Source organism: Atractosteus spatula, chromosome 20 (genome assembly GCF_055471065.1).
Source record: "Atractosteus spatula isolate fAtrSpa1 chromosome 20, fAtrSpa1.hap1, whole genome shotgun sequence".
Lineage (NCBI taxonomy): Eukaryota > Metazoa > Chordata > Actinopteri > Semionotiformes > Lepisosteidae > Atractosteus > Atractosteus spatula.
In genome coordinates this window covers 13516585-13529245 of record NC_142725.1, presented here as the reverse complement: position 1 = coordinate 13529245, position 12661 = coordinate 13516585, and the positions used below count along the sequence as shown (strand labels likewise).

Sequence of the window (12661 nt, the reverse complement as noted above, 5' to 3'; positions counted from 1 at the left end):
TCATGGCCACGCTATTCTCAAACACAGGCTTTGTGGATAAAACAGTTCTCCACTCCAAAGTGAGTTTTCTCCAGGTCTGGATGCTGTGTTCTAATGCATTTCTCCACTGTAAAGTCCTGGCAGAGTCTGAATACACAGATTATGGCTAAGTTAGAGTTTTTTAATCAGAAAATGGTCACAGGTGGGTTTCTGACTTAAGATGTATCAGTCACTCGACTGTTGTTTTCAGCACTTAAGAGGAGAGATGTAGTCACAACTTAAGAGGACTGTTTTACTGTTATTATATTAACATATAATATTTACATAGGCAATAATAAACTCATTTTAAAAGGTTCCATTTATTCCATTTTTATTTGACTTCTGAGGTGATTCTAGAATGTTTGGATGTGGCAATTGAACCCTCATCTAGGCCCCAGCGATGACGTGATTTCTTTTGAGGGCAGCAAATGAGCGACTCTCCTGAAAAGTGTATTTGAGAGTTTAAGCATCTGTTCTAGGAAGTTATTCATAGTTTTACATCTTTTTATTTAGATTGTCATTAAATAAAACATGCTAGGCACTTCATGAGTGTTGTAGTCCATCATACTCTGACATTCTGAGTGACCTTGTAAACCTTAGGAACATGAAGTGAATGATGTTTTGTCAGTTGGGCAAACATACATTTTTCCACAGCCTATAGCATTTTTTTCTTTGCATTTAAATATATGACCCATTAGTGGTGTTAATAAATTAAACTGTCAGTAAGCACAGGCCTTAATGAGAAGGAGCTTACACTTTTTAAGAAAAGCAGCATTTGTGCTGCAACAAAAGGGTGTTTTATAAAATTACGAGGTGTTTGCCTTGGCAGTGCCTGAGTGCGTGAGGCGATTAGTTCTTTCCTATTGATGAGACAACGTTGTAGATCCCTAGAAACCCTGAAGATATTCTGCCCAGCAGGACAAAAGGACCATTGACAAGGCGTTAGTGCAGTCTGTCTGCAGAAAGAAGCAATTTGAGATCTTAGACAAGCCCTGCAGGTCCTCTATCATATTGAGGTTTTGTCAGGATGTATGTTTTAAGATCAACTGCCCCCATCCTTTTCTGTAGCGTTCTGTAAAAATCGAGTGGTAATGCTCGTTGGCAGGAAACTCACGGTTGACTTGTTTGTTTAGTTGGGAAAGAAATCTCAGAAACCGACTCTCATCAAGCCTCTCCAAAGAAGTGGAGTAGGGTCTGACCTGAATTTAAACTTGTGCAAAAAGGGACCATGCGTTTACACTTCGACAATTCACATTGATGGCCTTAGACCAACTCACAATAGACTTTTGACTTTAAATGTTTTGCTGTAGCCGGTGACTCAACCTTTCTGTGTGTAAAGCCACAGTCTGGAGGTAAACTCACCCTGCTATTCTACGCGTGTTGTGGTTTCAAGTTTTTCGGAGGAAGTGCCTCTAAACATGATGAGCGCTGAGCAACCCTTGTGTCTGTACAATAATTATAATCCATGTTCAACTTGCCATTTACTGGTCAATACAAAGGGGGCACTGAGCACATGAGAACAAAATAATAATCACAACAGTATATTTACATTGAAATATTCAAAACAGAGTCCAAATATTGAACTTAGTTGGATAAACGATATACACAAATTACACAATCAAAATAGTCATTGTACTACAGTATCTCTTGGGCTTCATTCCAGGACTCAAATGGCAAAAGATCTCATCTCCCAAGTATGTTTTTTTAAATATTTGCATACAGAAGAATTTCTGGTTTGAATTATGAACCCATATTAAATTTTTCAAATGGTAGCATGCCAACAGATATTTCCAAACACACAAAATAGACTTTGTGAGACTGGTCAAGACCTAAAAAATAAATATAGATTTCATAATAACAGCACTTATGTGCACAGATTTTGAAATACGTGTAGCTGACAGAAGGCCATTTTTGAAAAACCTCAATGTTTTACATATTGAATTGCATTGTGAAGATGCCAGTGAGATGAAGGATATGTGACCAGAGATATCAGAAGAGATTGTGATTTGCACATAAAGCTTAGAGCAGGAGTTGCTCCCCTTTAAAAGCAATGGCACCAGATTTTTCAAAGGACAGAAAACAGATTTTTCAGGCTTATTCCACAGAATAGACTTACTTCATTATTTAACAATGTGTACATTGGACTTTATGCTATAATTTCACACATGCTAATAAAATATGAAGAAAGATGACTTTAGGGCCAGAGGGGGGTCTTTAATCTGCAGAAAGCATATCTGAATAATACGACTAATCTTCTAAATCTACCAGGTTGTATAATTTATCGCAGGGGACTGTCAGAGCAACTATTATGGGAAGATCTATCACTCCTCTTTTTTTCACTTATGATTATTACTGATCATCTCTGTAAATGACTTATCAATAAAGTGTGTCTGGAAGGGAATTTATCCATATTGTTCTGTCAATACGAAGTTCAGTGTCATGGCTTAAAAGGACAAGGCAGGGGGGGTGATGAATGGCAGAAACATAAATAAAATCTGCCCCTTTTTAATAAATGGGTACAACAGCTTTGAAGAGCAACATCAATTTCTATTTTGAGTTAATGAAATTAAGTATTACTGTTGCTGTATTTGCTGAGTAAGCTTTAACTTTTAAGAAAGTTCCTGCCATTTACCTTACTAGGACCATGTGAAGGCAATACTTGGCTCAAAGCTGGAGATTTCATTTTCATTTTAACTTTGATTTTTGTAAAATGTTAGCATTTTAGGTATTTAGAGTTAGATATTTACTTATAAGTTTTATACGTCTACAGCATTCCATTGAAATATTGGTACTCCCACCACCAACTAAGTGGTTTGCTCATTAATTAAGTCTAATAACCATTGTTTGGTAAACTACACTTATTTGACAGCTACCTGTCATTACTAAAATGAATGAGTGTGCTATAAACATATAAGATGTGTCACGGTTTATTAACCAATATTGTCTCAGGTTCAGGGTTTTTACCTGAAATGTGTAACAGGAAGCAGTGGAATAATTTTCAAGGAGATACGATGGCTCTGCATGCTGTCATTATGAGAGTGATGAGGCTGTGGTTTATACTTTTATGTACGTATGGAGGTCTTTCATAGTCCTGGTAACTAATTGGGCTTGATTTTTAGAATTGCCTCCCATATCTGTTTTAGAAATCCTTCTCTATTGTACTCTGTCTTTCAGAGCTCTGAATTCCAGGATCACACCCTTCCCAGTTCCAATAGAGCAACTGTTAGCTTTGCTATGTGATAAGTAAGTAAAGACTCAAAAGGAGGCTACAGTCTCCTCTTTCACCTTTGTATTTGAAGAAAAGGAACTTGGGCATTCTTTAGCAACACATTTAGCTGCACAGTATGTTTTTCTCACATTCATTGACAACAGGCTTGAATTTGTTGATAAGAACAGAATAAGGAATCAAACAATGCTAAGCTGGGAGCGATTATGTTTAATAACCCTCCTATCAATAGTCTCGCAGTGTTTGGCAAGACAAATGTGACATTTGCTATCAGTACGTTCTCGATGTTTGCTTTGGCCGAAAGTTTCAAGTCCTCAGCTTATTAAAGTCATCATAAATATATTCTATCAGATTGTCGTTTAGCTTCCTGGTATTTGCTGTAGAAATGTTTATCAGCAGCTCATTGTGGAAATATGTTTTAAATAGTGATAGCTGTGTGCTTGTTTCTGCTGGTTCACTCCGATATCTTTCCAAATCCCAGAATAGCCCGTTTATGCTCTTTCGTAAAATGAATGGCTTTGACAAAGAGAAACAAAATGAAGGAAAACAAAAACAAAGGTGGTTTAGAAGTTAAAACAGCAGGAAAAATGGACAAGGGTCTCGGCACTTGTGCCTCAAGAGACAAAAGAATCTGACTTTTATGTCCTCCATCTTGGCTGACAGATTGGATGTGTTTATTTTTCCCACTCTCACATTATTAAGAACAGCAGGCTCATAGCGTATGTGTTAAAAGATCAATATGGCCTGTAACATTACCCATATGATTATCATGCTGGCGCTAAACAGCATAGATTTCTCAATAACTGCATAGCAAAACTTTCAAATTTGTGGGTTTCTAGTGTGGTTCTTACAGCCAATGGGATGTCATTCAGTCAGTTCAAAAGGCCTTGAGGTTTGTTTTCTGGTGTTTCTTTTTGGAAACTTGTGGCTTATTACATCCATAACCATCCATTGGCTGTGTTGCTGGATTGCCTCATATTATCCAGACTTGAGGAGAATTGTTTTTGGCAACTTTCTCCTGAGTTTTCCTAAGGCAAACCCTGCAAATTCATTTGTATTGCTTTGTACCCCCTCAGACCAGCTGTGATATGAGTTATGTTCTAGCTCTTAGTTGGCTATAATTGCATTTTAAGTGTAATTAGACAACTCTAATTAGATTGCAGCATCATTTCGGGGTTATAGCTGAGATGCTTTTGAGGCCTTTTTTCCCTTGAATGAGAACTACCACATGCATATGAGTGAAGAGGGAACAAAAAGCAGTTTTGAAAAGGGACTCTAGTCTTCCTGCAAGCTGCAGTGGTATTCTGCTCTGTGTTGCAGCGCCTCTGTAACTGGTCTGGAAAAACAGTGCTGGTGCATTAACAGCATGACTTGAGTTGTTTTCTAGTTTGTGTCGGCGATTCAAGTGCGTCAGTACGGATACCAGAGTAGTGCCTTTGAAAAACGTCTTATGGAGTCACTTGACAAAGCTGTGCTTTTACATAAATAACAAGGAGTTTTACAGCTTAAAAACCACACACTCACACACTGTAGGTTTTAATGAAGTTCAGACAGTTCAGTTGCATCATGTGCAGGTGTGTGAATGTTCGTCAGACCGGAGTTTTTATTTGCTTTTTTAAGTTGGGTGCAATAAGGGTGTTACTGTCTTCAGCAATATTTTCAAAGCTCACAGAATGACAGAATAATTGCAATGGTTTTATAGCATTTCTCATTAACATAAGAGGTATTGACAGCCTCACATAAGCAAGATTTATACATGTTAAAAAGGTTTTGCAACACATTTTATGGCTGTACAGAAGTTTCAATTTACCTTTGCAAACTGTTTTCAATGTATGTGTTCTTCTACTTAATGATTTCAAGAAACAAAAAGAAGTGCACTACCACTGAATAAGCAGCATGGAATTAAAGTAAATAAAGCCATAGCAAATTAGCTTTGACTCTTTTTTCCTATCTTTTGATATGACCAAAACCATTTTATCCGAAGGAGTCTGGAAAAAAAAAGTGAAAAAATGTTTATTTTAATTAAAACGTTAATTCTTATGTAGTATTAAGCACTGAGAAAGTAAAATCAGCAGTTCAAATATACATCATTCTTCTGTTCAAGTGCTTAATATAGTATTATGTTACCGCTTTCCAGTTCAGTACACATTTACGCCTACATTTGCCTGATTGCATGAAAGTAAAGTCATCCCCCTATCTGAGCATGGGTATGGTAGCATTTTCTTGTCCACATTAAGCTGCTCAAGTATAAACTGTTGCAGCTGCTGTATGTTTAGCTTTTATCTCCCACTGTCTTCCCAAGCCCAAAAGCCTGGGCCCCACACGTTTGGAGTAATCTCATTTTGCTTGTCTCCCATGCATTGTGTGGCGTTACGGGTTATTGTACAAGAACAATTCCAGCAGTCCATCAGGAAAAGTGCGCCCCCATTCTCTTTGGTAGAGCACTTGCTTGTAAAACTTGCAAGTTTAGAACTTACTTAGTTTAGTCCAGAGAGTAAGGTGATTGCTTTATAATACCTTTTGATATGGTGCTATGCAGGGCTAGCCTAACATAACATCATTTTTAATCTTGTCATAACACACTCATAATGGCAGTGACAGGAGTGTTAGGTGAGATTAAATTAAATTCTTAACATAAAGGCTTTTTTAATTATTGTGCAGGTTCAGTGAGATTCTCTTCACAGTTAGTCCTAGGCTTTATCCAGCTAGTGTATCTGTAAGGAGGAACTTTGGTGTCTTATATAACTGACAGATGTGTTTAAGTGGGATGAAGGTATAAGACGTCTTTATAAACACACTTAAGACAGACCTCTTACTTACTACATCTGTCATAGAAGGCCAGCAAAAAAGAAATTCAAGCTGCTATGTCCAGATTATTCCTCGTGTATGTTTAACATTGTATGAAGTAAAATACGCCTTTAGTCTGATGTCTTAGATTAAAAATTGTTCATCTTGGTATGATATGAATAATGCCCTAAATTAAGCATAAGGATTTCATGACATCTTTATGAGCATCCTGTGATAATTCGTCTATCCTCCTGGTATATGTTTTCTTGTAATTGTTGCCTTCCAGTCTACCTGAATTTCTTGACTTGGCAGTATATTTCATATATCCTTTGTAGGAACTGTGGTGCTGGCCAGATAACAGTCAATGCAAACTGGACTAGAGGAGGCTGAGCAGGAGTCATGGACTAGCTAGTTATAAAGCAAGCCATTCATAGCCATCTATCAATGCTAAATTGTGTTTTTGACGCTATAGATAGACTACACTTCACATTCATCCTGTACAACACTGAAAACTTACAATATACAACTCAACTGCCTGCCAGCACCCTTTCACTGTTGGCTTTCAAATCTGCACCGCTGCTCATGAGAAGCCCCATCAGGCCTCTGTACTCTCAGAAATGAAGGAAATCCTCAGCATTGTAAAGAAATAAAAACAGTACTTTAAAAACATGACACTGTGGGATAATAGTCAAAGCAGATGGAAAATATGTTCTCATATCCGAAATATGTTCGTGTCACATGCGATACTTTGGTTTTCAAAAACTGAAAACTTATTTAACAGCATGGTTTTTCTGTTCACACATCTAGCTCATTCTGGTAACAGCAGGCAATGAAACACTTACTGATGCTACATAGAGAGCACTTTTGGAACATTTCAAAACCATGCCTGTTAAAGAACCTGGCAATTATGTCATTGACTTCCAGAAATCCAAATACGGCACCTTCCAAACTCAAACAATGCACACTAGTGAAAGGGTAAGTGATGAGCTGGGATATTCCATCACATGCTTTCCAAGATGTACCTCTTCTTTTCCCTGCTTTGTTTACCTGGTATCTTGGTTCCGTGATAAACAAAAACATTCTGAGAAGAATAATCTCTTCAGTACATGCTGAAGGAGAAATCGACCACACACAGAGGGAGCCCAGGTACATTGTAAGAGGAGGCTTTTTCACACAAAAAAGAGCAAAAATTCAGAGACTCAGTGCATACAGTTTTCTTCAAGTTTGTTTTGTTATGTATGGTGTGTAATGTCATACAATGTGATGAATGTGCAGTAAAAAGCAGTGTAAATATGGAGAAACAAATTCACATGACCAATGGAAAAAGGAGAGAGACTACATTTTATAGTAACAAAAGTGCACATTTTTGTATTTTCAAAATATGTTATAAAAATGCAAATGAAATACACAGTTTAGTTTTATGGAAATGAAGAATGTCCTAAGGTCTTAATGCATACAGAAGATTCTGACTTTTAAGAGGTCATGACTGTGAGAAGTTCCATGAAATTTGCATTTAAACAACATGGAGTGTGTTCAGGAAATGAAAGGAACTTCTGTCAAGTTCTGGGTAAACTTTGGAATATGGACTGATAATCCCAGATAAATTTCAAATACTGCTTGTTTTTTTCAATTATTGAGCCAGTGAAAGAGTTGCACTGAATTCAAGTAGTGTGGGGTACCATTATTACACCAGAAACAAGCTCTCCCTTCTTCATCAGAAAGTTCTTTTGAGGCAAAACAGACAGTGAACAAATTATTCACAGACTACAGGATAAATATTGATAAAGGCTTAATTACACATGTCTTCAAGGGCTTAGAATCAAGAGTCTCGGGCTAATTTCCTGCCATACTGAACAGCAAATTGTCAGCAGCTCTTTGCAGAGCTTTTCACTTTGTGCAAAAAGAGAAACTTAAACCCAAATGCATCTATGGTACTATATGGGAACTTGAGGTCATTCTAAATTCGGAGGTATTGCTTCCTTAGAGTCATAGATTAGTATCAGTTTATGACATGGTCACTGCAGATTTTCTTCAAGACACCAAATCTTCATCGTGCTCCAATATTTAGACATTTGCCTGCTTTTTAAAGTCTTTACATTATAAAAATTCCATGTTTCACTGGGTTAATGTCTAACGATTTTTGTTTTGTTTTTTCAGCAAATGCTTAATGACCATGAAGTAACATCACAAGATGGCTGCATCAAAAAGGTAGGAATTTTGTATCTTGGTATATGTGTTATTCTTTCTCAAAATAGAACTACAGAGCTGATCACAAGGTCTCTGAATCCCCCCATTCCGAACAAGCAGATCTGAAATAACAAACACGTGGAGGTGAAGTCATACAGGACTCCTGTTAGGGCTATCCTCCCCTCACTGCACACGCTGCAAACATTTCTGTCTGAGCTCCCACAAAATACAACTGGTATTTCTCGTGAAAAAAAACTAACTTGTTTTTCATGTTTATGTGTGTACTTATCTGCACCACTGAGACTTCCAAATACCTCATGCTTTAGGTTACTGTTAAGTACTGTTATAATAATGAAATTAGTATTTCATTTTTCATCACAGAGAGCACCTGTCTCTGTTAGCCCAGCACCTTTGGTATTTTTTCCACGGCCATGTATATTTTCTTATGTTAGAAATATATTAGTTAAGATGCACACACTTGAGCAAATGCTTTATTTTTTTCCCCATTTGTAAGGATTTTATCGAACTGGGCTAATGCACATTCCCAGTTATTGATGGTCCTATTAGATGCAGAATGTGGGCAAAGAAAATATGCAATACATTTTGAACATACTATAACAGCCTCAGAAGAAAAATTGCATTTTTGAGGCAAAATAGAAAGCAGAACAAGTAGAAATGGCTTGTTGATTCAGTTCAGAGAACCAGATAATACGACTCTCGACAGAACAGAGTTTCTAAACGAGATGTTCAGAATCCTGTTATCCTTACACTGTACGTCAGGAATCTCAAACTCCTCCTCTATTAAGCATATCCCATAGAAGCTCCAGTGGTACGTTTATGAGGTGATAAATTTATTGAGGGGTGGGCAGTTCAGTTTTATGGCCAGTGTTAAGAGGTCGAGGAAAAAAGGTAAAGAGTTCAAGATTAAACTTAATGGTCCATGAAAGAACAAAGGCAGGGACACCTGTTCTGAGGAGTAGTGGTGGGCACTTTCGGAAGTACTGGATTTGCCTTCTGAGGAAAACGCCAAAAAATATATATTTTCAAAAGTTTCCTTGGGACTTTTCTTGTGCATTAATTCCTTGTAATTTTCTCATTGTGCCTTGAGAGAGTTGTCTTTAGAAAGCACTGGAACAAAAGGTACTCCAGTATTAGAAACATCCTTCATGAGCTCCTTTTGTAGAACTGTCACAGGTCTGCATTGTGGCTGCCTCAGCGATTCTCTGGAGTCTTAGCAGTATTGAGAACAGTGACAATAATGGTGGTTTAGTGAGCAAAATGCATTGTAATGGCTTGTGTTTCAGATTGCAGATGTTTATAATGGTGTGTGAATGTGTCAACTGGTTATAGAAAATTTGCATCTCTTTAAGAAACATACTCTACATACATGGAAATACACACATAAGAAATAGTTCGGAATAAACTGAGGCCTCTCTGGGGCTTTCAACTGGACATTTAATCCATGTGATGTTTAATTTTGATTCTGGTTGTATGGGTGACTCGTTGCTCCCTGCATTTATGATTCTAACTCTACCTTTAAAGACAGCAAATACATGAAAAGAAAGGCATTAGACTTTTTCATTGAAGTAGTGAAAAATACATCTAGGCTTTCTGGCTTTCATTCTGTGGTACATTTATACTGTATGTCCTCCTTTGTCGCCTTCTTTAAATAGACAGCTCCTGCTAGGGCGGTTGTCTGAAAGGCCGTGCTGGTGCAGTAAGCTTATCTACTGTACACGGATTTTGTGTGTTCTCCTAGAGCAGCAGTTTAGTATTAGCCTGAAGCTGCACTGCCGGCAGCTGTGCTTTTTTGGCCACCATTGATATAAAAGTAAACTCCCCTACCTATTGTTTTGGAGCTCTCTGGTAAAGAGAAAAGTTTCATGAAGATTCACAAAGCCGCACTGGATAGTGTGAGAGAAGAGGGGATGCCTAATGTCTCTCCAGCTCGGCGGGGAAGGAGGGGGTGGGGGCAGCTGATTTTGTCTAGGCACAGTGACAAGGGACCTGAGGGACTCCTCTCAGTGCATGGATCTCCATTTAGTCTCTGTTTACTCAGAGGGAATGGCTAGGGGCTACTGGAGAGAAAACATCTGTGTGAGATAATCTATAACGTTATCTATCTATCACTTTCCCCGACCCTCTCCCTCCCCTTTCCCTGGTCTCAGGAGAGATGGCTGAGCGACTCATAATAAAAAGACATTGCTGAAGAGGCTTTAGGGAAAAATAAAGAGACGTGTTAAGGGCCAACTGAAAAATGGATAGAAGATATTATTATAGCTCAATAGCCTTCTTATCAAAATCCACTAGGATAGACGTTTGGTAAAAAAAAGAAAAGAAGTGTTCTATATTTATTCTTTGACTTTCAAGGGAGCTTGCTGTTATCCTTCAACAAAAACACTACTGCTGAGAGATAAAGATAACATCAACTATCACTGCTGCTCCAGATTGGATCAGCCCTTGTCACAGTGTACAGGAATAAGTGTCTGTTTTATCCCCAGTCTACTTATCTCACAGCTATTCAAGCCTGATTCAAGGACGGTAGCAATGCTTTATCCCACACTTGAGGAGTTTGGGGTAATCCGCTGTAGGGTGTCTTGACGCAACGTGCCAGCAAGCCATGACAACAGAAAAAAAAACTTAGCTGTAGCTTTGGTCAACACGCTGTGTAAAAAAGGAATTACAGCAAATCGATCCTTGATGAATTGTCATAGAATAGATGAAGTGTTATAGAATTTTCCTTCTGTGGCATTAGGAAAAGGTCATCAGTGCTGGTTAGTGCCAGTGCTTCACAGCTCTTTGGCCCAGAGATTGATTCTGTTCTGCACCACATTCTGGGTGGAGTTTGCATGTTTCCCCTGTGTCCACATGTATTTTCTCTAGGTGCTCTTGTTTCTCCCATTGTTATAGGTGAACTGGTATCTGTAAATCACTCCTGTGTGCCTGTGTGTGTGCTCTGTGATGGACTGGCATCCCATCCAATGTTTAGCCCCGTCTGTCTTTCTGTGTTGGTGGGATAGACTCCGGTTTGCTAGAATCCTCACTATAAGTTTTTTTTTTTAAATGGATGTAAGAATGAATATTATGTCTAAGATTTGGCAATACTAACTGTGTCTTTGTGTGTTGAATTTAGGCTAGAAAATAAGGAGACTCATTTTTCTTTACACTTTTTCTCTTCATTCAAGGAATTTCTTACCGTCTTTGATGTATTTGATTTATTTAAAGACAACGAATTGTGTAAAGGGCAGTGAACAGCAGTCTGGACAAGCAGGCCTTTGCGTTGCTTATTGTAAAGTCCACATGATCAAATTATGAAGGTTTTGCTTGGGTCGGGAAGGTGGGGGTAGCTTGGGTTTAGCAGGCCACAGAAATATGTTAAGCCTAAAATTTATGAAGGTTATTATAAGACAGAAAGCATTACAGGTCACAAAAGCAATTCGATCCTCCGGGGCATGTTGTTTAAATGTGATGATTGATTGATAATTATGATAATTTGTTTGAAATGATTATCTGGATATTATAATCACTGCCACCCCTGCTGTGCTGTGGTGCTCTCATTTTCCGTAATGTGGGCCATCACAAATGCCCCCTGGTTACAGGGGATGTGAAAGGGGTCTCCTGGTCTCCTCCCAAGGGGCTTTCTACACTGATGAATGATGACCCAGAGGAGCTGAAAATCAGACTAGAATAAACAGTCAGGAAGACCAGGGAGGGCTGTTAACTATCTTTAGTGGTGCAATTATATGCTAGGCCACACAGCCTGGGGCTCAAGTGGGGCCTAAAAGAATGTGAGACCTTCTAGTAGCCCAGCTACCTCCTACCTAAGATGTGACTGAAGTCTCTCTACAGAGAGAGCACAGTCCTGAGTTGTTCTTAATAGTATATCTGTCTCCTTTCACTTTTTTTCCCACAAAATGGGGACGTTTTTGAAGGCCTTAAAGCAAAGGCTTTCTTGAAATGACAAGTCTAGGAAAAATAACTCTTTAAGGGAGTTAAAATATTTAATGGAGAAAAAACCTGTCTTTGTAGAGGTACAGTACCTGTATATGTTTTTTCCCCATTTTTCTTCATGTACACAGTAGAATATTGTGTTTGGCTATGAAATAAGATCCCTTTCAGGTGTCGTCTGATGTTTTCAAGGGAGTTAAGCTGTGTTCAGTTTCATAACTGCTTCTCTGAAAAGAATGTAATGAAGACATGGTAAAATTAGTAACAAACTGACCATATCAATTGTAATTTTAGATAACAGAAGTGAATCAATAATAGTGTAGTCTGTGTTGTATCATGTGTTAACTAAAAGTTTAGAGTACCTGTATATCCTATTGAAATGGAAAAAGGATGTATCCAGGTTTCTCCAGTCAGAACAGAAAAACCCTCTTAGAGCAGGAGTATTGAATACGACTGTGTATACAGTACTTGAGCATCATCAGACATTATAGTGTT

At 38.1% G+C, this 12661-nt stretch overlaps 1 protein-coding gene across 3 annotated transcripts in view; it reads left to right on the top strand.

Moving 5' to 3' along the window:
• Positions 1 to 12661, top strand: part of prdm16 (PR domain containing 16) — a 223921-nt gene that overhangs the window by 97328 nt on the left and 113932 nt on the right. For all 3 annotated transcript variants that reach the window (XM_088938064.1, XM_088938065.1, XM_088938062.1), the window contains exon 3: positions 8189 to 8239. In XM_088938064.1, coding sequence (XP_088794190.1) covers positions 8189 to 8239 — 51 coding nt within the window. The remainder of the gene's footprint in view (positions 1 to 8188; positions 8240 to 12661) is intronic.